Below are 26,603 nucleotides of genomic sequence, written 5' to 3' on the forward strand. Positions count from 1 at the left end.
GGAAGATGGCGTGGTTTCTCTGGTGCCGAGAAATCCAGTAACATCTAGAAGCCTGGCTGTAGCCTGGAGCTAGTGTACAGAGGAGGGGTGGCATGGCTGAGAGTTCAAATGAGATCATCTTGTAAATGAGATTGGAAGGTTACCTCACTATTCCAAATCAAGCATATACAACTTATGCTTCAGATGTGAGCACCTCCAAGTATGTTCAGTCATTCACCTTAGGTAATTTCATGATGTTAATAATCTTGATGCAGGTACAAAGTGAGAACTTCTTGAAACTGATGGCTTAAATGGTTCTTGGCTTTCATTTGAACCCTTGCTTTTTTCTTTAATTACATTATTCAAAAGACCGAAGAAAGAAAAAGTCTGCATTTCTCTCATTTTACATAGAGGTGTTACATAGATAATTTGTTCCATTTACTCTTCAAAAATAATGCTTATCAAATTCTCAATATGTCCAGTAAGTTAGTTAATATGAATTTTTCATTAATTGCTAAAAAGGGCCAAGATGATTTTAAATCTAGAAAGTCTTTAACTGAGCTTCCCTCTCCATCTCTCACCCAGCCTCATACCCAAAACCTATATCCTTTATTAAAGTGGAAAGGTTTTGTTTGTTTGTTTTGAATGAAATACATTTATATAAACTGTGCTTAGTACTCTGCTAAAGCCTAACATGGAATTCTGAAATTACTAGACCTCAAGCAGACTTTATAAACAGAGCATTCCAAAAGCCAGTCTTGTCTAGAAAACAGGCCACTACCTACTCAAAGACAATAGCATGGCACAACCCCTAAGACCAGTTGGGACAACCAAAAATGTTTCCAGATATTACCAAATATACCTTGGTTGAGAATCACTGGTTCATAGCAACAAGCTTTCAAGCATGATTTAACCATGGCTCCTTCCAATCCAAGCAACCGAGGTTTCTAATATACAAATATTTGATAAAATCACTCCACTGCTTTAAACCCTTCAAAGGCTCCAAAGGCTCCTCATAGCCCGCAGGATAAAGTCCTATTGCTCAGCCTGGTATTTAAGATCCTGTATTTGTCTCTTCCGCTTCACATCTCCACATACTCCCACTTGGACTCTCTAGTCCAGCCACATTGACTTACCTGGTCCACACTGTTAGGCTACACTCTCATCACCTGCAAAACTTCTCCGTGCTCTTTCCTCTATCTGCAAGTCTCTTCCCATCCATTTCTCATCTTGATCTGATTAAGTCTTCAGACTGTCTTCTGTGAGATATCTTTTTCATATCACTAAAACGGAGCTTGGTGCCCCTCTTACGTACCCCTATGGCATCCTCTACTATATTACACTATAGCATTATTCAATGTATTGTAAGGGTCTCCTTTCTGGTATGTCTCCTCACTATACCCATATCCCTGATGAGAGAACTGTATCTATCTTGATATTTCCCTTGCCTAGTACAATTCCAAGCATACGCTTGGTGTACAATTATTATACGGTGAATGAAGAAAAATGAGGACTAATAGGTGTATATACAGGGCAACTGAAATTTTGGCTAGGGATGCAGTCAGGGAGATTGCAGAGAGAAAAGGAAATCCAAGCAAAGAAGTCTGAAGAATACTGACATTTAAAGATTAGAAAGAGAAGAACTCAAAAGAGACCATGAAAAAGTACCAGAAATAGGAGAAAAACAAGAAGTGTTGTGTCACAAAAAGCAAGAAAAGGAACAATGTTTGCCTATGTCTTGGCATGCAGCACAATGCCTGGCATATAGTTGATGCCATAATTGCCTTAAACTGTTGAATTTAAATAAAGGAAATAATATTTTAATAATGAAGTTGTGAGCAGTGTTAAATGTTGCAGAAAAGTGAAATAAGGACTAAAATTTGTCTATTGGTGAACTTGGTGGCAATAATTTCAATGGCATGTACATGGAAATCACATTAAAAAGAACTAAATGGAGGAGGGTAGGGAGGAGTGAGCAAGTGAAGCCAGCTAAGCGGCTTTCCAGGAGATACCAGGACACCTGGAAGAGAATGTGGGCAACATACTTTATAATGAAAGATGAACATATTTTAATGCATGAATGGAAGCAGTAAGTAGTAGGTAAAAACCCTGAAAATATGAAAAAAGGAAGGGATAGAAGGATTATAGATCCCCCAAAGGCCAGACAATTAGCTCCAAATAAAATGAAGGCTACTTCTTCCACTGAAAACGAAGGGGGAGGAAGAAAGACATTTAGTTTGAAGGCAGATGACATGAAATTAGGGGAGTTCCTTCTATATGGCTTCATTTTCTGTATGAAGGTATTATCTACTAAGAAAGGCAGTCAAGGAGAGGGATTACGAAGAAAAGGGATGATCTAAACTGATGTAGACAAATGACTTGATAAGAGAAACAGAGAAACCAGCATGTGAGCCAGCCAACAGTGGCTAGTGAGTATTGTTTTTGTGGCATCAGTTTCTGTGACTCCTCAGAAAAGTTCAATAGGTGGTTTGGAGGGGAGACAGTGGAATTGATCAAAGGTTACCTTGTTCTCAAGGATGTGCTGAGAGGACAAGGGATGAGAGTAATGGCAAGGAAGCACTTAAGGGTGAGCAAGGGTCTAGGCCCCTTAGGGAAGGAAATTGAGACAGGTAACTAGTAAAGAGGAAATAGAGAATCAGAGGTCTGGCAGTCTCAATCACATCAGAGTGCAGGGATAAAAAAGTGAATGATCTGGAAAGAAAGTTGGAGACAATAAGACATGTTTAGTTTTAAAATGTTTAAAACTTATCTGGAAGAATAAAGAATACTCAGGAAAATTCTCCCTAGAAACATTAACAAATAATCAGAAGCTTCTGTTAATTGGAACAGCAGAGTGATAGTTCAAAAATCAGGTCCCAGAAATATATCTAAATAGAAGTGGGAAATCTAATAGCTGATACAGGGGAATTTCAAATCAATGAAGAAAGCAATTTATTTAATAAATGAGGTTAGCAGCTGGCTAGCCATTTGGAAATAGATAAAAATGGATCTGTACCTCTCCCTTTACACTAATGTAAATTCTAAAACAAACCAAATTTAATGTAAATGAATAATAACGATTTCATAGTTATAGCAGTTTCAGGTAAAGTAAAGATTCATTGTCCTGTGAGAGGCTAAAATGGAGTGAAGACAAAGTTCACTGCCATGGAGAAGAAAGGAGAAAGAAACTAGGGTTACTGCATGAGGTATCTACTAAGTCCCAAAGATGCTGTGACCAACAAAGTTACCCTGCTCAAAAATATCCTTATTTGCTCTAGCTTATTTTGAAATGCACCATGCATGTTTCTAGAAGTTAGAAATCCCAAATCCAAACTACTAAGTCCTAACTCAGTCAAATACTTGAGGTTAGATCATAACTGTTCTCTGGCAGGGTCCATATGAACTTTGGGGCTTGAAACATGATGATATTCCAAGGATTTCCTCTTCACACCCTAAATGACTAAGTCCTTAATTACAGTAATGGCATATTTAAATTTTTATGTAGATAAATCTTAAAATAATCTATCAATTTGTTTCACTTATGGACTTCCACTTAGGGTTGCCTATCAACTTATTCTCACTTCCTATATTCAGTTTGGTATCATTATTTCAATGCCATAATAATTCTCTTGAACTAAGGAACTGATACCAGGGATAATAACATATCCTTCATTGCCATTGACTTGGTTTTGGTTTGTTAATTTAATTATATAGCATATATCCAATTCCTTATTAGATAATCCGTAAACTTTGTAACTTTGTTACCCACCCCAAATAAACCATTACCTCTTCTTGCTCTTCTTCATCATATTCCTCTTGTTCTGCAGCATCATCGTCCTCCTCCTCATCACCTTCTTTACTTTTCTCTTTGCTTCCTTCTTTCTCTTCATTTTCCTCATCTGATTTTTCACCATCACCTCTCTTTTCCAATTCCTGGTATAAATGAACTTCATTAATTTAAATGGAAACCACTACACTTTGACCTCCCTGCTTAGCCTCAAGAAAACAGTTACCTATAACCTTATTCTAATCCTCCAGACCACTACCTAGGAAACTGTGAATTCACTCAAGAAAGGAGGAACTCTCTGTCCTGTCATTATACTAGTATTTTCATTGATTTTGTTACTTTATAATTAGGTCTCAGGTATTGTTGGGTATCGGCTCTAAGCACAATGACTTATTTTTATGGTTTCTATCCTACCTTCTTCTAAAATGTTGATTTAGTTTATAGAGAGAAACTTTCAGAATGCTACTTTGTTATCTTTTCAATATGAAAGGAGAAAATAAAATATAACGGTAACATTTCAAAAATATCTACATTTTAAAATTTTATTTATTTATTTATTTATTTATTTATTTATTTATTTATTTACTAACTTCTATGCCCATCCTGGGACTTGAACTCACAACCCTGATATCCAGAGTCCCATGCTCTACCAACTGAGCCTGCCAGGTGCTCCTGCTCCTATGTTTTAGTTTATAAGAGAGAGAATTTTTTTTTAAAGATTTTATTTATTTATTCATGAGAGATATATACAGAGAGAGAGAGAGAGGCAGAGACACAGGTAGAGGGAGAAGCAGGATCCCCACAAGGAGCCCGATATGGGACTTGATCCTTGGACCCCAGGATCACAACCTGAGAGCCAAAGGCAGATGCTCAACCACTGAGCCGCCCAGGTGCCCCAAAGAGAGATCATTTAAAACAATTAATACATAATCATTTGGTGTGGATTATCCTGCTTGCAGATTATCCCCATCTTTCTCTCTGTTCTCCTTCATTATTTACTTATTTCCAGGAATTTTTACTTCTTAACATATCTGGCAGATTGAAGAGAAAGAGATTAAAACTTTAATCTTTGCTAAAAACAAAACAAACAAATAACAGTTAAAACCACTGTCAGGCACCTGAGTGGCTCAGTTGGTTAAGCGTCTACCTTTGGCTCAGGTCATGATCCCAGGGTTCTGGGATAGAGCGCCACATCAGGCTCCCTGCTCAGCCAGGAGTCTCTTCTCCCTCTCCTCTCCCTCTGCTCCCAGCCCTAGCTGTGTGCTCACTCTCTTTCTTTCTGTCTCGAATAAAATAAATAAAATCTTAAAAAAAAAAAAATAAAACCACTGTCAACATTAGCACTTCCTAGCAACTCAGGAGGCAAAAGAGAGATGTTGTTAGGAAACCTTGATTGCTTGATGGCTTCACTTATTCACTGTTAAAATCACTGCTACTTTCTCGTAACAAATTTAACTTTACAGTTACATCTTTAAATTTCTATGACTACCAACATTTCTTTCCCTTTGATAAAAAAGGGTCTGTTTTCATTACTGTCACTATCCATTCACTAAATTGATCTATGCTTAATTTGCACGAGTGAGAGAATTCCACAAGCTTTATAGGAGTGGATACAACAATAATTTCATATATTAATACTCATACTTAAAGCACAGGATCACTTTAGCTAAGATATGATTATTCTTAAACAATAATCAGAACGTTAGTTCATATAGCTGCAAATGCTCCATCCTATTATATTTGCTTTGTAGACTACATATAGAGAGAAAACACATTTTGTATCTGGAGTGACTACAACTTCGCGATTCCTTTATTGGCTCTTAAATATTTATTTTTAAAATCTCTTTAATTACATTCAAGTTTGAATTTAAGGAGATCAAAGGCAATAAAAACACTACATCAGATAGATTCAATTTCTAACCAAAATTCAAGTTTCACCTTTCGTACTTCACTCCACTGAGGCAGAACAAATAAAGTCAAGGTAATGTAGACATAAGATGATTTATCTTCACACTGACCTATGCTGCCTTATATGAGTTATTACTACAATATACTGTGTGCAGTTTTTCTAACTGATAATCCCTTTGGGAAATTGCAAGTAAACAAAATAGTGTTTATAGATCTTCTAAAGTGTCTATAAATATATACATACACATACCCACACAGAATGATGCTACACCAATATTAACATATGGACTTTTTTCTTTTAATTTTAATCAAATTGCAGTAAAGAGGCCTACAACCCACAAATTTTGTGTAGTTAAAAGAGAATCATAGTGCTGTATTTATTAAGTACACTTTAAATGCACTGTGCAAGGTATATACTGTATCTGAAAAATCCTATTAGCTATTATTTCATAATTAACAATAAACTTATTTAACCAGTTATGGAATATGTTTTCAAAATATAAAAATCATTCACTGCTCTGTAGGACTAGGAAGTCTTTATTTCCATTACTGTCACCTCAAATATTTTTAAATAAACAACAACTTTATTTGTATCACAAAGACCCAAATCAAATCCATAAAATACTTAAATCAGTTAACCATAGCAGATTTATGCAATTAAAAAAAATGATCTCAGAGCCACACATATTGTCTTATTACTTTTTTCTTTTTGCACTTAGCAACTAGTTTTGGCTTATCTACTTATTAGTCTCCATTTTCTTCTCTGTGAGATTTAACTATATACTGGCACTATCTTACAGAACAATGTGATTAACACATCGTGGAAACACTTTGCAAACAGTTAATTTATAGAGAGGGAACAATTCTTCCAGTTTAAATAATAAGCAGCCACCCTGTAGAGACAGCTTCTTCTAAGTCAAGCAGATAAAAGCTCAAATATTAGTTTACTGCTGTCTGATTATTCACACATTAATCATGAGATTTGACTGTTCCCTTCCTCTCCACCCACAGACGTTTTATTACAATAAAACTTGCAACTACTTTTGCTGAAGAACAATAACAGTCAGCGAGATGCTAATTTTGCTCTTTAACTGAGAGAAAATAAAGCTAACTCATTTAGATTTCCAGATTTAAAACTCCAGTTTTAACAATGTGCAAAACGAAAAAGGTGTTCAAGTGTAGAAAATCGGGAAACACAATTTGTTCTGATGAGAAACCACATCAGATCAATCTTCCTTATTGCACAAGTCATCTTAGCAACTTCTTTCCGGGAAGCTTTAAAAACAGTAAGACTCTGTTCAATCAATACAGGTTGGCTAGTTCTGCAACCCCATGCATCATCACTCCACCACAGTTACACCTGACCGTTATCACTATTCCTTCAATACCCTCCTGGTATTATTTTCAGACATGTTACTTCCAGCTCAAGTACTGGCCAAAAAAAGCTAAAAAATAAGAGTTTCTGTTACTATATAGCTGTGCCAACTTGACCAGGCAAGTAAAAGTTTTAAAGCCTTGACCTCCTCATCTATAAATAAGGAAAAATAATACACACCTCTCTTTGTTGTTATGGAGTCCTCAGGACATAATGTATAGAAATAGCTTTCATCAAAGAGCCTGGTACATAAGTTCTCAATAAGCACTAGTTGCTATCATTATCATCATCATCACCATCAATGCAAGGTAATATATGCATAGAGAGTGGGAATAAATTGGCATAACCTCCATGGAGAATGATCTGTCAATATTTTTCCATATTATCCAATACATATAACAACTGACCCAAGAAACCCACTTCAAGAAATCTACATATGTAAAATGTCATATTTAATATGATTTCACTATGGCACTGTTTATAATAGCAGAACACTAGATGGAACATTATGCCCATCAATAGGGTACCGGTTACTTTTACTTTTTAAAATATTTTACTTATTTATTCATGAGAGACAGAGAGATTGGCAGAGACACAGGCAGAGGGAGAAGCAGGCTCCACCCAGGGAGACTGACGTGGGACTTGATCCCGGGTCTCTAGAATCAGGTCCTGGGCAGAAGGCGTGCTAAACCACTGAGCCACCCAGGCTGCCCAATAGGGTACTGGTTAAATAAATTAGGGTTCATTCTTATACTGCAGCTAAAAAAGGAAAAAAAAAAAAAAGAATGAAGCAAACTCTATATAGACTAGAACCATCTCTAATTGATTATAAGTGATAAAAATGCAGAAGAGTGTAATATGCTAGCTTTTGTCATTGAAAAAGAAAAATCTGGTATTGTTATGCAGAAAATGTTTTTGAAAGATCAATAGGAATTGGTAATACTGATTGTCAAGAGGGGAACTGGATGGTTATGGGCAGGGATGGGAGGGTAAATTTTCAGTTTACTAACCTTTAGGATTTTTTACCTTTCTATTTTTGAAATATGGACAGCAATGAAAGTAAAAAGTAAGTTCCATAAAATGTGTTTTTCTCAATAGAATGTTCTACACTTACCATGAGACAGACAAAAAAAGCATTTAAAAAAGTACATATACATGGGACACCTGGGTGCCTCAGCAGTTGAATGTCTGCCTCCAGCTCAGGATGTGATCCTGGAGACCCAGGATCGAGTCCCACGTCAGGCTCCCCGCAGGGAGCCTGCTTCTCCCTCTGCCTGTGTCTCTGCCTCTCTCTCTCTCTCTCTCTCTCTGTGTGTGTGTGTGTGTGTGTGTGTGTGTGTCTCTCATGAATAAATAAATAAAACCTTTAAAAAAATAATAAAAAAGAAGGATAGGATGAGACTTCTTCATCTCCCAGCTAAGAATGTTCAAATCTGTTCAGTTGCCCTGTGTGCGGGGCTTGGCTCTGCCAAATCCACGTATTATTAAAAAGTGAGAGAAGGTGGATATTAAAAAGTGAGAGAAGGTGGAAAGACTGAAAAAGGCGAAGGGAGGCACGACACTTTTTCAGCTTGCTTGTGTAGCAAGAAGGAAACCTTACCTCGATTTTTTTCAACACATCTGCAGTATTAGTGAGCGAGGTGCCTTTGCCTGTATCTTTCGCCTTTTCGGATTTGGGGCCTGCTGAAGTAAAACCACTGTTAACACGTTATTTCTATAATAGCAGCTGTCTATCATTATTTCTTTGCCTCTTTATATTCTGTGTAGCATAGTGATATGTCATGGTGGGTAGTCACAGAGTTTGCAGACTGAACTGATTTTCTTAAAGAATAACAAACCAGTATGCCTCACCAGTTTTCCATGATAAGAAGTAAATGATAATCACTTCATAGAATGTTTTCTAACACTGTAACCAGGTATCTTTTTACCAGTACTGAAAATTTGTACTGGCAAGTAATGTTATTAAGGCGTAAATACTAAAAACTTAAGTCCAATAGAAGCACCAGGGGACCAGCGAAAGACTCTCACAAATATATCATCTTATACTGGCTTCCTGTTCACTGATCAGCGTACTTTAACTAGGGCAATTGGACCAGGTTTGGAAAATAAAAAAAACAAGTGCCAAATAAATACACATTTGACAATGGTTAAAGAAATGACGAAGAAGTTATACTCATGGAACATAAGCCTCATCTTTGGAATGAAGATTAAAATGGTTAAACTCAACACACCTGTTACATGGATCTGAAAACTCAAAGCAATATAAATAAAATGTTTTAATGGCTCTGTGATATTTTTAAAGCCATATTAAAAAAATAATGCATTTGAAGCTATTCTACAACTGCATGGAATGGAGAGTTATTTCACATATAGATCCTGCCAGTCAGTTACCAAGGCATTAGGATAAGCTACAAAATTGTCCCACTGTGATCAAAAAGTATTATAGTCCTTCCCCCAAATCAAACTAAATACCTAGAAATTACTTGGTAACAGAGAGAAATATGGCTAAGAAAGATGTAATTTTGTTAAAGATTAACATTTAACCTATAGAAGAAGAAATTTCTAGATTGTGGTGGATGGCCCATAAGTGACGGAATTACAATTTACTGTGTTATACCAAATTGCCCCTCATGGAGTCACTGAGCTCAGAACCCTAAACATACATGTATTTGAAGTTTTGCTCAAAAGAAAGGTGACATTTAATCATGGGTAACTTTCTCTGTTCCCCTTGAGAGTAAGGGCTATTTAATCTGAACTGTAGCACATAAACTGTAGTATCATATACAGATGCCAGAAAACATTAGCTAAGAATGTAATTTACTCACATCATGAAGTCTTTTTTTCTAAGAATCATTTGTCGAATTATTTAAATTTCGTAACACATAAGTCTGTTAAATGGCTGTTACAGAACATGGTCAGATAAATAAACTTATTAAAAACTACCGATCTCTAGGGGTGCCTGGGTAGCTGAGCAGGTTGAGCCGCTGACTCTAGATTTCAGTTCAGGGTCCTGGGACTGAGCCCTGTGTTGTCTCCAAACTCAGTGGGAAGTCTACTTCAGGATTCTTTTTCTTCCTTTGCCCCTCCCTCCCTCTTGCTCTCTCTCGCTAATAAATAAATCTTAAAAATAAAAAAAAAATACAAATAAAAATAAACCCTACTTATCTCTTAAGTAAGAAAGTCAGTTGCCGAAGAGCCACTAAGCATTTTTTGCTACTTATCAATCTGGTTTTATAGAATCATGAATTCTTTTACCTATAACTGGGAGAGAAGTGTCAAATTACCAAAATTTGTTGGGACACCTGGGTGGCTCAGCAGGTTGAGTGTTCAATTCTTGGTTTTGACTCAGGTCATCATTTCAGGGTTGTGAGATAGACCCCAGTGTTGGGCTCTGTGTTCAGTGGAGCGTCTGCTGAAATGCTTGCTCTCCCTCTCCTTCTCCTCCCCCTCTCCCAACTCATGTGGTCTCTCGCTCTCTCTAAAATAAATAAATCTTAAAAAAAATTACCAAAATTTGTTAAAAGACTGTTTTAACCCCAAAACATTAACATGCATTTTTTCCCCACCTTTAGCCAGATACATGCATATATTTGAAATTTTTTTGGTTTCTTTCAATACCGGCCAATAGCTGGTTCTTCAAGAAACAAACTTTTTTTCAGCTTTGGCTCTTTGGGTACTGTTTACTTTCATGGAAGTGGAGGTCATTTTAACAAAAGAGAAAGTATAAGCTTATCGAGAATAAAACACAAAAAATTACACAATGTACAAAAAAAAAGCTCAGAATGGAAACAAAGTTTTGTGGTTGTTGCTTTATTTTTTCACAAATGGAAATTCTGACACATTGGACTTTCTCCTAATTATCAATGTGTATGTAAAGTTCCAGGGATGAGCAGTCAGTGGGATGTATTTGAAAACATTTATTTTTCCAAATCAGACACATTCTTTTTGACTCTTTAAGGTCTGCTACAAATTCGTGATCCACTAGGACATGATCCACCAGTATCATTAATGCATGTTTGTAAAAATAACATATTTGCCCAATAAAAGCCAAAGGTATAAAGACAGGAGATAAACTATTATATCTCGACATACAATATTTTGGGGTTTTTTAATATAATATTTTATACTCAAGCAAGCTAAATACTCTTATATATAGGGGATCCCTGGTGGCTTAGCGGCTTAGCACCTGCCTTTGGCCCAGGACATGATCCTGGTATCCTGGGATTGAGTCCCACATTGGGCTCCCTGCATGGAGCCTGCTTCTCCCTCTGCCTCTGCTTCTCTGTGTCATGAATAAATAAAATCTTTTTAAAAAATAATAATAAATAAATATTCTTATATATTGTAGTTCTGAGATGAAACAAAATAAAAATATTTCCACTTTAAATAAATATGTCAGAACTTAGCAAATTATATATTTCAGATATATGCATTTTATTAGATGTAAAATGTAACTCAAGCTGTTAAATAAGGGAGGGGCCTCTCTTTCAAAAGACACAAGATGAAGCAACGTTTCCTAACTCATTCTATGAGGCCAACATTACCCTAATACCAAACCAGACAAATATTACAAGAAACAAAATAGAAAACTAGTACCTCTCATGAAAATATAAGTGAAAATCTTCAATAAAATATTTCCAAATCCAATCCCACAATGTATGGAAAGAATAATATGTCACAACTAAGTAGGGTTTATCATAGGTATGTAAGGCTGGTTCAACCTTCCAAAATCAATTAACATAATCCACCACATTAACAGGCTAAAGGAAAAAAAAAAATCACATGATCCTATCAAAAGATTCAGTAAAAGCATTTGTCAAAATCAAACACCCATTCATGACTAAAAAATTCTTAGTAAACAAGGAGTAGAGGGGAATTTCCTAAAGCTGATAAAGAACACCTACAGGGATGCCTGGGTGGCTCAGTGGTTGAGCATATGCCTTTGGCTCAAGTAGTGATTCCGGGGTCCAGGGATTGAGTCCCACATCAGGCTCCCCATGGGCAGCCTGCTTCTCCCTCTGCCTCTGCCTCTTTCTCTCTCTCTCTGTGTGTCTCTCATGAATATATTAAGTAAAACCTTAAAAAAAAAAAGACAGCTACAAAAAAATCCTATAGCTACAACATACTTAATGGTGAGAAGTTTGACACTTTCCCACTAAGATTAGGAACAAGGTAAAAAAGTTCCCTAATATCACTGCTTTCAACAGATTGAGAAGGAAGAAATAAAACTGTCTTCATTCACAGATGACATGATCATCTATGCAGAAAATCTGAAAGAATGAGCCAAAACTCTGAAAACTAATAACCAATTATAGAAGGGTTGTAGGCTACAAGGTTAATACACAATGGTCAATAGCTTTCCTGTATACCAACAATGAACAAGCAGAATTCGAAATAAAAAATCTAATACTATTTACATTAGCATGCCTCAAAATGAAATACTTAGATATAAATCTAACAAAATGTGTATACAGTCTAGAAGAAAACCACAAAACTCTGAAGAATGAAATCAAAGAACTAAATAAATGGACACCTACTGCATGTTCATGGAGAGTAAGACTCAGTATTATCAAGATGATTGTTCTTCCCAACCTCATCTATGGATTCAAAGCAAACTCAATCAAAATCCTAGTAAGTCATTTTAGAATATCAACAAACTGTTCCTAATGTTTGTATGGAAAGGCAAAAGATCCAGAATAGCCAACACAATATTGAAGGAAAGAACAAAATTGGAGGACTGATATTACTGGACTTTAAAACATACTCTAAAGCTACAGTAATCAAGATTGTGTGGTAAAGGTGAAAGAATAAATACAGGTCAATGGAACAGAACAAAGGGCTCAGAAATAGACCCATATAAAAATAGAAAGAGAAGCAAAGGCAGTACAATGGAGAAAAGATAGTTTTTTCAACAAATGGTGTTGCATAAAATAAATCTAGGTACATCCTTACATCCTTCACAAAGATGAACTCAAAATGGATCACAACCTAAATGCAAAACACAAAACTATAAAACTCTTAAAGGATAACATAGGAGAAAATCTAGATGACCTTGGGTTTGGTGATGACTTCTTAGATACACTGCCAAAGCAAGCCACAGTCTATGAAAGAAATAACTGATAAGCTAGACTTCATTAAAATCTAAAAATTCCACCCTATTAAAGATAATGTCAGGAGAATGAGAAAACAAACCACAGACTGGGAGAAAATATTTGCAAAAGACAGATCTGATAAAGGATTCTGTGAAATAATAGAAAAAATATATATTGGTCTCTGTTTCTGGTTCCTGGCACAGAACTCCTAAAACTCTTATAATTTCCAAAGTGATAAGAACACTAGGAGCATGTTTTGTTTTAATACTTAGTCTTTGAAATTGGTTCCTGCCAGAGTTCCTAATCCCTTGGAATTTACTGGGTGATAGGAGTGCCTTTTGACCTAAGAATGGAACTCTTTGTGGGCCCCTGAATAGCTTCAGGATGGAGGTTGGTCAAAAGACAGAAAAAAACATGATTAATAGACTGTAATTTTCAGCTCCATTCCACATTCCCTGGGCAAGAGGAGAGGGACAGGAGATAGGGACAGGAGAGGGACAGGAGTTAATGAGTGATCAAATCTATATGATGAAGCCTCTACAAAAATCTCCAAAGTACACGGATTTGAAGTCTCCAGGCTGGTAAACACATCTACATACTGGGAAGGTGGTGCACCTAAGCTCCACAGAGACACAAGTTCCTGCGCGGGGAACCCTTCTAGACTTTGCCCTATCTATCTCTTCATCTGACATTTATCTATATCCTTTATCATATCCTTCATTAAATAAACTGGTAAACCGAAATGTTTCCCTGAGTTCTGTGAGCTATTCTAGCAAATGAAATCCAAGTGGGAGGAGGAGGGTCATAGGAAATTCTGATCTGTATCCAAGTCAGACAGAAGTTGTGGGTAATGTGGGGAACCTACTACTTGAAATTGGCATCTGAAGTGGGAAGTAGTCTTATGGGGCTGAACCCTTAACTTGTGGGGTCTGCATTAATTCCAGTTGCTGCTGAAATTGAATTAAATTTTAAGACACAACTGGTGTTGCAGAGAACTGCTTGCTGCGGGGAAAAAAATTCCACACATCTGGTGTCAGAAATATTGTGAATATGGTAGTAGTATCAGAGTAAAAGGAGAAACTCGCAGCCAGAGGGGTTTATTCCTATAGACTGTTATCCAAAATTTACAAAGAATTCCTAAAACTCAACACTAAGCTCGTACACATACACACACACACACACACACACACACACACACACAACATTAAAAAATGGGCCAAAGACCGTAACAGATATCTTGCCAAACAAGATACACAAATGGCAAGTAGGTGTACACAAAGATGCTTCACATCACATGTCACCAGGGAAACACAAATTAAAACAGTAGTGAGCTACTACTACACACCTTTCAGAATGGCCAAAATCCAGAACAATGACAATAACAAATCCTGGCCAGGATGTATAAAAACAAGAACTCTCACTGGTTGCCAGGGGGGATGCAAAATGGCAGAGGGCCTTTGAAAGATAATTTGGTGGTTTCTTACAAAACTAAACATATTCTTACCATGCAGTCCAGCAATCATCCTCCTTGGTACTTACCCAAAGAAGTTGAAAACTTATGCCCACACAACAATAGATGTTTATAGTAACTTTATCCATAATTGCCAAATCTTAGAAGCATTCATGATGTCCTTCAGTAGGTAAATGGATAAATAAAACTGTGGCACAGCCAGACAATGGAATTATTTACCACTAACAAAAAAAAATGAGCTGTCTGCCATGAAAAGTCCTGGAAGAAACTTAGATGCATATTACTAACTAAAAGAAGCCAATCAGAAAAGGCTACATACTGTATGTTTCCAACTATATGACATTTTGGAAAAGGCAAAACTATGGAGACCGTAAAAAAGATCAGTGGTTGCCAAGGGTAAGGAGGAGGAAGGGATGAAAAGGCAGAGCACAGAGAATTTTTATTTTTTAAAGATTTTATTTATTTATTCATGAGAAACAGAGAGACAGAGACACAGGCAGAGGGAGAGGGAGAAGCAGGCTCCACGCAGGGAGCCCGATGTGGGACCTGACCCTGGGTCTCCAGGATCAGGCCCTGGGCCGAAGGCGGTGGTAAACCGCTGAGCCACCCGGGCTGCCCACGCAGAGAATTTTTAAAGCAGTAAAGTACCCTGTTTGATACTCAAACAGTGGCCACATGTTATTACACATTTGCCCAAACCCACAAAATGTATAATACCAAGAGTGAACCCAAAGTAAACTATGGTCTCTGTGTAAGACCATATGTAGTACGTCAAGGTAGGATCACTGATTGCAACAAACGCACCACTCTGATGGGGGATGTTAACAGTGGGGGAGGCTATGCATGTGTGGGGGCAGGGAGTATATGGAAAATCCATACTTATCCATTCAATGTTCTATGAATCTAAAACTGCTCTGGAAAATGAAGTATATTAAAAAGCAAAACACAAAATTCCAGAGAGGGGTAAAAGGGAGGGAAATTTCTTCTCTTAGTTTCTAATCCCATTGCTATTAACCTCTCTGGCTACTTTCCTTTTTCTCTCTTTATTCTTTATATCCAAATTCCCCAAACACTTATGCTTGCTGTCCCCTTTTCCTAAATTCCCATTTACGGTTTAACCCCTTCCAAACTGGATTCTACCCTTACGAATCCCTCTCCCCCAACCCCACTTGCATGCTCTAAATAAATAAATAGAATCTTTAAAAAATAAAGATAAAAAGCTCTCACAAGGTCAACAATGATTAACATGTCAATATTAGTTTACATTTTCCAATCTTTATTTTACTTGACCTCACAGCAATTTTGCGTAACCTCCTTTAACACTGTTGATCACCTTTTGAAACAGACTTTACTTCTTTTTTTAAAATTTAAATATTTTATTTATTTATTTGACAGAGAGAGCACAAGCAGGGGGAGAAGCAGACTTCCCACTGAGTAGGGAAGCCCTATTTGGGGCCCGATCCCAGGACCCTGGGATCATGACCTGAGCTGAAGGCAGACACTTAACCAACTGAGCCACTCACGTGACCTAAAATAGTCTCTACTTCTTGCATATTTTTGCTTCTGCAACTCCACTCTCTTGGGTTCTCCTTTTCCTCTCCTCTTTCTTTCCATCTCTTTTCTTTGCTGATTGAATCTCCTCTATGAGCCTACTAGATTTTGGCACTCCTCCAAGTTTAGGCTTGGGCCCTCATTTCTTCTAATTCTCTAATTTTACCCCAGATAATCTCATCCTTCCTTCCTGATAGTTTGAATTATAGTATCTATGCTGATCACTACCATCTCCATTTTGAGGCCCACCCACCCTGTATCCAGCAACATGCTCAACACTTCTATTTGTATATTTCAAAGGAACCTTAAAGATTACCTTTAAACTGCTCATGACTTACCCCTCACAAACCTGGTCTTTCTCCAACATTCTCCCACCAACCACATCCCACCCAAGTCCTACTCATCATTCAATCTGGACTTCAATTCCATTTCCTCAAAAAAACTCCCCTGACCTCCCAATGAGGACATTGTGTTTTTGGTCAATATTTTTACTCCATTGAACGGTAAGCCCCATTAGGGCAAGGATTATTCCCACTTGGCTTACTGTTTTATTCCTTTTAGCACAGTGTCTGGCAATAGTAGTTGCTCAACAACTTTTTACTCAGTGGAATTATGAAAGAATAACACGCTGGAAACTTTCATTTTGGTATTTTATGTACAACATAAAGTTCTAATCTACCAGTTCTCAAATTTTACCAGTTATGAATGTTTTAGTTAAAAACTTAAAATATAGGGGTGCCTGGGTGGCTTAGTTGGCTGAATGTCTGCCTTCAGCTCAGGACATGATCCTAGGAGCCTGGAATCCAGCACCACATCCAGCTCCCTGCTCAGCAGGGAGCCTGCTTCTCGCTCCCTTTCTGCCATTCCCTGTCATTCTTTGGCTCTCTCTCTTTATCAGATAAATAAATAAAATCTTTTTTTAAAAAACCTTAAAATATGGACAGTATAACCACTAAAAGAATTTCAAATATGCAAAATTTCAAATTGAAAAAATGTCTGCATATTTGAAAAATCTTTCTTAACACATCAAAATTCCATAATTAAAGAAAGGAAAAACAACCAAACAAAAACAAAACAAAAATCAACAACAAAAAGATTTAATGAAATAACCAAATGCCAAACGTATCTTAAGAAAAAGCATTCAGAACACTGAGTGTAACTTCAGACTGATAATTCCATAATTAGAATTTGAGCAATAAATAACCTTTTTTAACCTAGATTATTACATTAGTCAATGTACCTTTTTTGCACTTCTTCCTTGGCATCATTTCTCTTGGGAGTCTTCTCCAATCTGCACGTACAAAAGAAAAAAAATTGTAATTTCTTCTAGGGGTTAGTGGCACTCAACATGACTAAAGGACATGACAAGGGGCACCTGTGTGGCTCAGTAAGTTAAGCAAATCTGACTTAGGCTTAGGACAAGATGTTAGGGTCCTGGGATAGAGCCCTGAGTTGGGCTCCCCGCTCAGCAGGGAGTCGGCTTGTCCCTATTCCTTTGCTCTTTCCTTTGCTCTAGCTCTCTCTCTGCCCCTCTCTCCCTCAAATAAATAAAATAGTTTAAAAATAATAAGGGACATAACAGGGGTGCCCAATGGCACAGTAGGTTAAGCATCGGACTCTTGGTTTTGGCTCGGATCATGATCTGAGGTTGTGAGATTAAGCCCCAGGGCTTAAGATTCTCTCTCCCTCTGCCTCTATCCACCCCTCTCTCAAGTAAAAAAACAAATCTTTTTAAAAAAATTTAAAGGACATGATAGTTGCTTCTGCAATGAAAATAAAATTTCTTAATATCTGACTGTACTGAGCCTGGGAATCAAAAGATAATAGAGATGTATTTTCTCCTATGAAGAAGAAAGAGTTCATTAAAAAAAAATTGGGGGGACATCTGGCTGGCTCAGCAGTAGAGCATGTGACTCTGATCCTGGGGTTGTGAGTTCAAGCCCCCTGCTGAATGCAGAGATTATTAAAAAAATAAATAAACCTAAAAACAACAACTTTGAAATGGTGCTATAAAATTTTTATAACATTCTTTTAACAGCTACATAGTATTTATTTAATTTATTTTATTTATTTTTTAAGATTTTATTTATTTATTTGAGAGGGAGAGAAAGAGAGCATACATGAGTAGAGGGAGCAGAGCAGGGAGCCTAACGTGGGGCTTGATCCCAGGAACCTGAGACCATGACCTGAGCCTAAGGCAGATGCTTAACCAACTGAACTACCCAGGCACCCCTATCTAGTCAATTTTAAATACAGAAATTTTCATAACAAGAAAAATAATCCATATAAATATATATATATATTTTTAAGATTTTATTTATTTAGTCATAAGAGACACACAGAGAGAGACAGAGACACAGGCAGAGGTAGAAGCAGGCTCCTCAAGGGGATCCTGATGTAGGACTCGATCCCCAGACCTTGGGATCATGCCCTGAGCCAAAGGCAGATGCTCAACTGCTGAGCCACCCAGGTTTAACATGTAAATATTTTTATATATCTAATATTTGTGTAGAGAAACCTCCAGGTTGGGAACAAATATCACAATAATTCTTAGTGGGTGTTGGGATTGCAGCTGCTTTTCCTATGCATTATTTATTATTTGACTATGCTGTATTTTGCTTGTTTTCTATAGTTGATATGTATTTCTTATATAATAAGGCAAGTTAAAATATATGACCACAATCCCAACACATGCAAAATTAAATAAATAATTCTAATAATTATGCAAAAACTTTATAACTAAAAATATAAATAGCTATGGAAAAGTAAATTCTCTCTAATAAATAATTTTGCCTGGGGGCACCTGCATGGCTCTATCACTTGAACCTCAGACTCCTGATTTCAGCTCCTGAGATTGAGCCCCATGAGGAGTCTGCCTGAGATTTCCTCTCCCCCTCTCCTTCTACCTCTCCTCCTATACTCTCCATCTTAAATAAAACAACTATAATTTTTTTTCCTGAATTAGCTAAATAATGCCTCTAATTTGTCATTTTCTTTCAATTTTTTAAAAAGATTTACTTATTCATTTTAGAGAGAGAGAGAGAGCACACGTATGAGTGGGAGTAAGGGCAGAGGGAGAGGGATTCCCCTTTAAATGCAGAGCCCAATGTGAGGCTCAGTCCTACCCCTCAGATCATGACCTGAGCCAAAACCAAGAGCAGGATGCTCAACTGACTGAGCCCCCTAGACACCTCACTTTCTTTTCCTTTTTAAGCACAGAATTAATCAGAAAAATGAAGCAACACGAAAATGGATTAAAAAACAATGCCTGGAAAAAAATAATAAAAATGATAGATAGATAGATAGATAGATAGATAGATAGATAGATAGATAGATAAACAAACAAACAGTGCCTGGGGATGCCTAGGTGGCTCAGTGGTTGAGCATCTGCCTTCCGTCCAGGGCATGATCCCGGAGTGCCGGGATCAAGTCTCACATTGGGTTCCCTGCATGGAGTCTGCTTCTCCCTCTGCCTGTGTCTCTCTGCCTCTCTCTCTGTGTCGCTCATGAATAAATAAATAAATCTAGGGATCCCTGGGTGGCGCAGCGGTTTGGCGCCTGCCTTTGGCCCAGGGCGCGATCCTGGAGACCCAGGATCGAATCCCACGTCGGGCTCCCGGTGCATGGAGCCTGCTTCTCCCTCTGCCTGTGTCTCTGCCTCTCTCTCTCTCTCTCTCTCTGTGTGACTGTCATAAATAAATTAAAAAAAAAAAAATAAAATAAATAAATAAATAAATAAATAAATAAATAAATAAATAAATCTAAAAAAAAAAAAACCACAACACTGCCTGCTAATAAAGACTCAGTGTATTTTGTAGAAAACATTTCTATCTCAAGCTATTTAGCCTGAACTAGTAAATTTGGCTTTGGATATACTTCTGCTTTTATTTTTATTTATTTATTTATTTATTTATTTATTTATTTATTTATTTATTTATTTATTTTAAAGATTTTTATTTATTTATTCATCAGACATACACAGAGAGAGGCAGAGACACAGGCAGAGGGAGAAGCAGGCTCCATGCAGGGAGTCCGACATGGGACTCGATCCCTGGACTCCAGGATCACGCCCCAGGCTGAAGGCAGGCACTAAACCGAAGAGCCACCCGGGCTGCCCTATTTCTGCTTTTATAAGTAAAATAGATAATCATGAATACGTATGTAAAGAGAATCCTTCAGGAGATTAATATTTATGATGTGGCAGCTATGAAAGAACTGAAATAGGAGATTGGAGAGTGTTCAAGGGAAACTCAAGCTTTTCAATGATCCACACTGAAAGGACCACTATAACCCATGCAAGCAATAATGCTGTAAATGCCATTTATGTTCTTACGTAAATGCAGTTTTCACAAAACACCAAAGACCGAGAAGTCAAAGGGAAGTGAGTTAAAATGAGAAGACCTGGGTTCTAGTACTACTGTTCAAGTCATCTTGATAAATCACTCCATTTCTATCGAGTTTTTTTTTAATCTACAAAAGGAAAGAGCTGGATGAAATCTCTCTGACCTCTTGCATCTTGCCTGTGTCTAAGGGAAATTTGTGAATGTTGAAAAAAAATCTCTTAGATATGGTTTTATTGAAAAGGCATCTTAATAAATAAAAATAGTCTATGTCTGCTTGAAAGAAAGGAAGATCGATGAGCTTGGCTTAAAATATCCTTTAACTAGACTTGTTTTCTCCTCAAAAGCTATAAAATCCCCCACAAACACAGAATTATTACTGGTACTGTAGATTAAAATTATGATTGCAGTAAATGGAAATGGAAAGCTCAAACGGGTTTAGCAAGTCCTGTTTTATAGAAGAGTATTCTAAAACTTCAAAAACACTTCAACTCTTCCTTGTTAAAATATAAAAATCTTTTCATCCTAGTTTTCAAAAGATATGCATTACTAATTAATTATAGGAAAAGAACCAGCCTACTTTCCTATAGCAAAAATTCCTATGGTGAAAAAAGAAAAATTTCCCTAAAATATATGGAGTAAGGAGATAAACTTTAAAAATTATTTTAATATTTTCAGGGTTTTTTTTTAAAGATTTTATTTATTTATTCATCAGAGAGAGAGAGAGAGGCAGAGACACAGGCAGGGGGAGAAGCAGGCTCCATGGATGGAGCCTGACATGGGACTTGATCCCAGGTCTTCAAGATCATGCCCTGGGCTGTAGGCAGCACTGAACCGCTGAGCTACCTGGGCTGCCCAATATTTTCAGTTTTATAATTACCTGGTATCCACTCCTCTTTGTACACCTTCATATATCTTTTACTATATCTTTCAATATCTATAAAAAAATAAGAAAGTGTTCATTAGAAAAGTCAAGAATAAGCTTGGATTTAAGCCATTCCATAACTAAAAACACCAGATAACATCTTTTATTTCACACACAGGGAATCTCCTATATTTATACACATATATTTCAATAGGTGTTTCTAAACACCTATTGAAAAGTTCAATAAATATTATATGTTTAAGGAAGTGGCAAGAAGCAACTGGGTATGAATAGCTGGGAGTGAGCAGAAACCTAAACCCTAATCATGGTTTTTGTTTTGTTTTGTTTTTTTAAAGATTTTATTTATTTATTCATGAGAGACACAGGCAGAGACACAGGCAGAGGGAGAAGCAGACTCCACGCAAGGAGCCCGACATGGGACTCGATCCCGGGTCTCCAGGATCACACCCCAGGCTGCAGGCGGCGCTAAACCGCTGCACCACCGGGGCTGCCCCTAATCATGGTTTTTAAAATCAGATAACCTGATTCATCTCTGAGATTATTCACAAAAGCCCAAAGCCAGGTCAGTAAGTCACCTACATAAAAGAGCAAGAAAGTCTTGTGACACTGGCCTCCAGCTTCCATTCTTCAAATCTTGTGTAACTGGGATGTATTAACTACCTAAGTGAGGATGGAGAGCTGTATGGTCAACTTCAGTGCTTGATACACATATTAAAACACAGGCTTCTCAAGAGCTACTCTTCACAACCCATTGAGGAGAATGGAGAAAAGGGTAGGAGAAAGTAAGGTTGGTGGGCTATGAAAGAACAAGCTGCAAGATTCTATGCCAACTACTGACAATTCTGCAGGGACCTTCTGTGCTTGCCCAAAATGGAGTGGTTCTTGTTGCTGCTTTGTTCACTTTGCCACAAGAAACTCCCTCAATGGGGGCCCAAACCCTTTCCTAGCAATGTAAGTTGGCAAGCAACACCATAGGACCATAGCCTAAAAACATGGTTCATCATAAAATGTGGTTGAGGAGTATAGACATGAAATAGGGAAACTAATACTAAAGATGAAAACATAAAAAGCAAGGCCCAAATATGTACTGATTTCTCTTCCATGTTAAGAAAATGATTCCAAATAATACTAAGACCATAGTGTTAAACAAAGATAACTAAAATAAATAGTGGATCAGTAAGACCAAGAAACCAAGTTTTTCTAGGTATTTAACTATTTTGACTTCAATCTTGATCTCAAGCTATTTATTTACTTATTTTTCAAGGTTTTATTTATTTGAGACAGAGAGAGCACAAGTTGGGAGGAGGATCAGAGGGAAAGGGAAAGTAGCCTCCCTGCCAAGCCGGGAGCCCGATGTCGGACTCAATTCCAGGACCCCGAGACCATGACCCGAGACTACGTACGACCCAAGCTAAAGGCAAACACTTGAGCCACCCAGGCACCCTGCTCTCAAGCCCCATTATCAAGCTTTTTATTGGTAAAAGAAGTCGATGCAAATGGCAGATTTGCATTTAAAATTTTTCTCCACAACAGATTGTATATTTTGGAAAAATTTAACCTTCAGTAGTAAGCTTCTAGAAAAATAAGCAATATTGAAAATCAACTACTGAAATCCAGTTAAAAAGAGGCAAAGGATCTGAACAGACATTTCTCCAAAGATATGCATAGTAAAAAGCACATAAGATGTTCAACATCATAGCTACTTTGTAAATTCAAATCAAAATCACAACGAGATGCCACTTTATACCCAGTAGAGTGACTATAACCAAAAAAGGCATCAAAATGATTCTAGATTAGAAATACATTTCTAATAGATTCTAGCTTCCAATTCTTCTTATATTCGCATCTTCAAAATGTAATACTTTAAAAAGCTTTGATGGCTCACAGCTGTGTTGAAATGAGGACGGCCCGGCCATCTTCTTTGGTCTATAATTATAAAACATTTTCATTATTAAACTTATAATTACCAATTAACATGACCAATCCAACAAATTGTTTCATTTCTACATAACCTATTTCCTCTTGATCATTTTTGTCTTTGCCTTCAGCATTTCTCCAGTTATAAACTATATCAAATAACTTTTGATATGTAAAACATCATAAAAAAGAAAAATATGGTCACGTCATTTTGACAAACAGGATATTCCATGTTCTTATCACAAAATATGTGATGAGGCACTTTTCAAGGACTAATTGTGTGAGGATGCCATATTTCCTTTTTATTCTTAGAGATATATTCTTTACCCACTGACTCTTGAGTTTGAGAAAATTCATCTAGAATATTGTCATCTGAAGCTCAGAGATTTCACTTACACAATCAATTTCACAATCATTGTTAGCATCCAAAGAGCTACTGCGTCTACATTCATATTCTGATTTGTCTAGTGATTGTATAACATCTTCCTCTCTCAATTTTCTTCTCTTTGCCATTATGGGCAGAAAATGAACAATTCTGAAATCTCAATTATATTCTATGAAAACTAAAACACAAACAAAACAGCCACGAAGAGTCTCTCTAGACTTCTTTTATAGCTTCCTAAAAATTAATGTAATACTATGTGCAACACAATAGAAACACTAAAAGAAAATGTAATAGTGCTGATTTTATTTCAATACTGCACCACCCTTCAATGCAACTTCATCATTTTTCCTTTTTTTTTTTTTTGGATATTTTAATCTTTTATCTTCCAGGATGGGGGGAATAATTCACAAGTAATGATGAAATAATATCTATACTGATGAAATAGTAAGATGTTTAAGGATGAAGGAAAAATAAGATCACTAATATTCCAGAACATATTAGATTTATAAGAGTCCAATGGGCCAATATGGTAATGTTAAGATAAAATGAGTTTTCTTTCCTTTTTTTTTTTTTCCATTAAAAAAAATTCTTTGGGCAGCCCAAGTGGCTCAGCGGTTTAGCGCTGCCTACGGCTCAGGGACTGATCCTGGAGACCCAGGATCAAGTCCCACGTCGGGCTCCCTGCGGAAAGCCTGTTTCTGCCTCTCTCTCTGTGTCTCTCATGAATAAATAAGTAAAATCTTTTCTTAAAAAAAATAAATTTCATTGTAAAGAAAGCACCAATAATTTCTATAATTCTACCCAAAAATATTATAAACAAATTGTGACATCACAAGAAATATTTTTATTCTATGCCCTCAGTTCTTTGTGATCTCACTGCCCTGAGCCACTAGCCACTTGACAATGAGGAAGCCTTGAGACCTTATTTAGTTCTTTACATTAGTCCCTAAGTCTCTCCTTTCTGATGTACATAAGTGGTAGGTGATAGGAGAAGGCTGATGAGGGAACGGTGATACAACATGACCGAGAATACAGCTCCCTCTGACAGTTGCATAATTTTGTTCAGTCTGGCTGATTCTTTCTCATTCATGGTGTGCACAGTATGTAAACATTTCATATATGAGTATATACATAAACACACATTATATGTGTATATATATATTAACCTACAAACACACATAAATATATGTATGCTCTTTTAAAAAACTTCATTTTAACCTAGTTTTTAAAAAACATCAGAAAAGAAAAGTAAATATGAGTATTTTGAAAGAGAAGGTCTTGTTTCAATTTGGAAAAATCTACATAAACATTTTCTCCATATAGAAAAAGAAACAAAGATTCCTTGTATTTTTAAATACTTAGTGCAGTTATCAAAGATAAAGAGCCTCTTAAGATACAAACCAACCATTACCACAAAGCAGCAACAAAATTATGTTCCTAAGGTCCCTGTCTAAAAGACTCACAGATATATTTTCAAATATGATATACTTGTAAATTAGACCCATGCTTTAATAATGACCACACTTAGTTAAGTAAATCTGTTCCATGGTCTAGAGAAAACACGAATTTTAATAAGATTATACCCTATACTATTATTTTTTCTACTAAGAATGGATGTTTATTAATTCATTTAATCTTACTTTTTTAAATTTTTAAAACAAGTGCTTTAATTTCATTTGTGATCTCAGATAGATAAAAGCATACAACATAATCATGAAAGTAAAAAGGAATTCAGTATTTCTGAGATAAAAATGTCTTATAAAACCATTATATCAACTTCAAGCAGCTATGTTTGATAAATTAAACGATCCTGTCTAAAATGCTTCTTATAATTACAAGCACAGATAATATTACTATATAAGACTTTCTTTTTTGACTCTTAGCCAGTTCTAAGTCATTTAGAGAGAGTGAAAATGGAATGCATTTTTAATACTAATGGAATGAGATGACACTGTATGAATTTCTCATGCTTTAATGATGTTGTTTGGGGAACTCAAGGATGATATTGATCTCTCTAATTTCAACCTCTGAGGGCAGAAACTGAAAATCAATATAGATCTACTGTGCTAAATATCTACTCAGGAATGGGTTCTCTTCCTCTAAAACCACTTCCCACTCCCTGTCTGAGACTATAAAGCCTTCTCCAATTGTAATTTCTCTTCTCTGTCCTTGGCATAACCAATAAGTACATGCTTTATGTTTCCTATTATATCTGACATACAAATCATAAGCAAAAATACAGTCAAGGCTTTTAAAAGTTTCAAACAAAATACTAAATAATCAGAGACTTACATAAAGATTTATGCACAAGGATAGTAACACATATATGAGCAAAAAAACACTTTAAATCTAACATCAAGAAATGTGTGGGAAATATCCGAAAGGGAGACAGAACGTAAAGACTGCTAACTCTGGGAAACGAACTAGGGGTGGTAGAAGGGGAGGAGGGCGGGGGGTGGGAGTGAATGGGTGACGGGCACTGGGTGTTATTCTGTATGTTAGTAAATTGAACACCAATAAAAAAAAAAAAAAAAAATCTAACATCAGAACTACTTACAATTAATAATGCTATATTTATACACACACACACAGTGAAATACAACATAGCCATTAAAAATAATATTTTCTAAGAATGTTAAGGATATATGAAAATGCTAATAACATGCTATTGGATAGAAAAGAAAGATAAAAGGACTGTGAATCCAATTTTATAAAAAGAAAAAATCTAGAATATCCAATAAAATATTAATAGTAGATCTCTACACATAAGCAATACAGGTGATTTTTACTTTTTAATATTTTTGTTTTTCACCATTTTCACCAAACATATGAAACTTTTCTTGAAAGGTAATTTTAAAAATAAAGTATTAAAAAGTTTAAAATACATTTTCTGTTAAATCAACATTAAGCAT

General features: G+C 36.4%; 1 protein-coding gene across 6 annotated transcripts in view; it reads right to left on the reverse strand.

Annotated features, from left to right (window-relative positions):
* The window catches only part of POLR3G (RNA polymerase III subunit G), a 104,150-nt gene that overhangs the window by 5,051 nt on the left and 72,496 nt on the right, over positions 1-26,603 (reverse strand). For 4 of the 6 annotated variants that reach the window (XM_077865306.1, XM_077865292.1, XM_077865317.1 and 1 more), the window contains 4 exons: positions 21,384-21,440; positions 17,404-17,454; positions 8,650-8,732; positions 3,749-3,912 (listed from right to left, as the gene is read on the reverse strand). In XM_077865306.1, the coding sequence (XP_077721432.1) occupies positions 3,749-3,912; positions 8,650-8,732; positions 17,404-17,454; positions 21,384-21,440 (355 nt within the window). The remainder of the gene's footprint in view (positions 1-3,748; positions 3,913-8,649; positions 8,733-17,403; positions 17,455-21,383; positions 21,441-26,603) is intronic. The other 2 variants (XM_077865326.1, XM_077865332.1) reach the window with 2 other exon arrangements.

The sequence above is a fragment of the Canis aureus genome, chromosome 2 (assembly GCF_053574225.1).
Source record: "Canis aureus isolate CA01 chromosome 2, VMU_Caureus_v.1.0, whole genome shotgun sequence".
NCBI classification, from domain to species: Eukaryota; Metazoa; Chordata; class Mammalia; order Carnivora; family Canidae; genus Canis; species Canis aureus.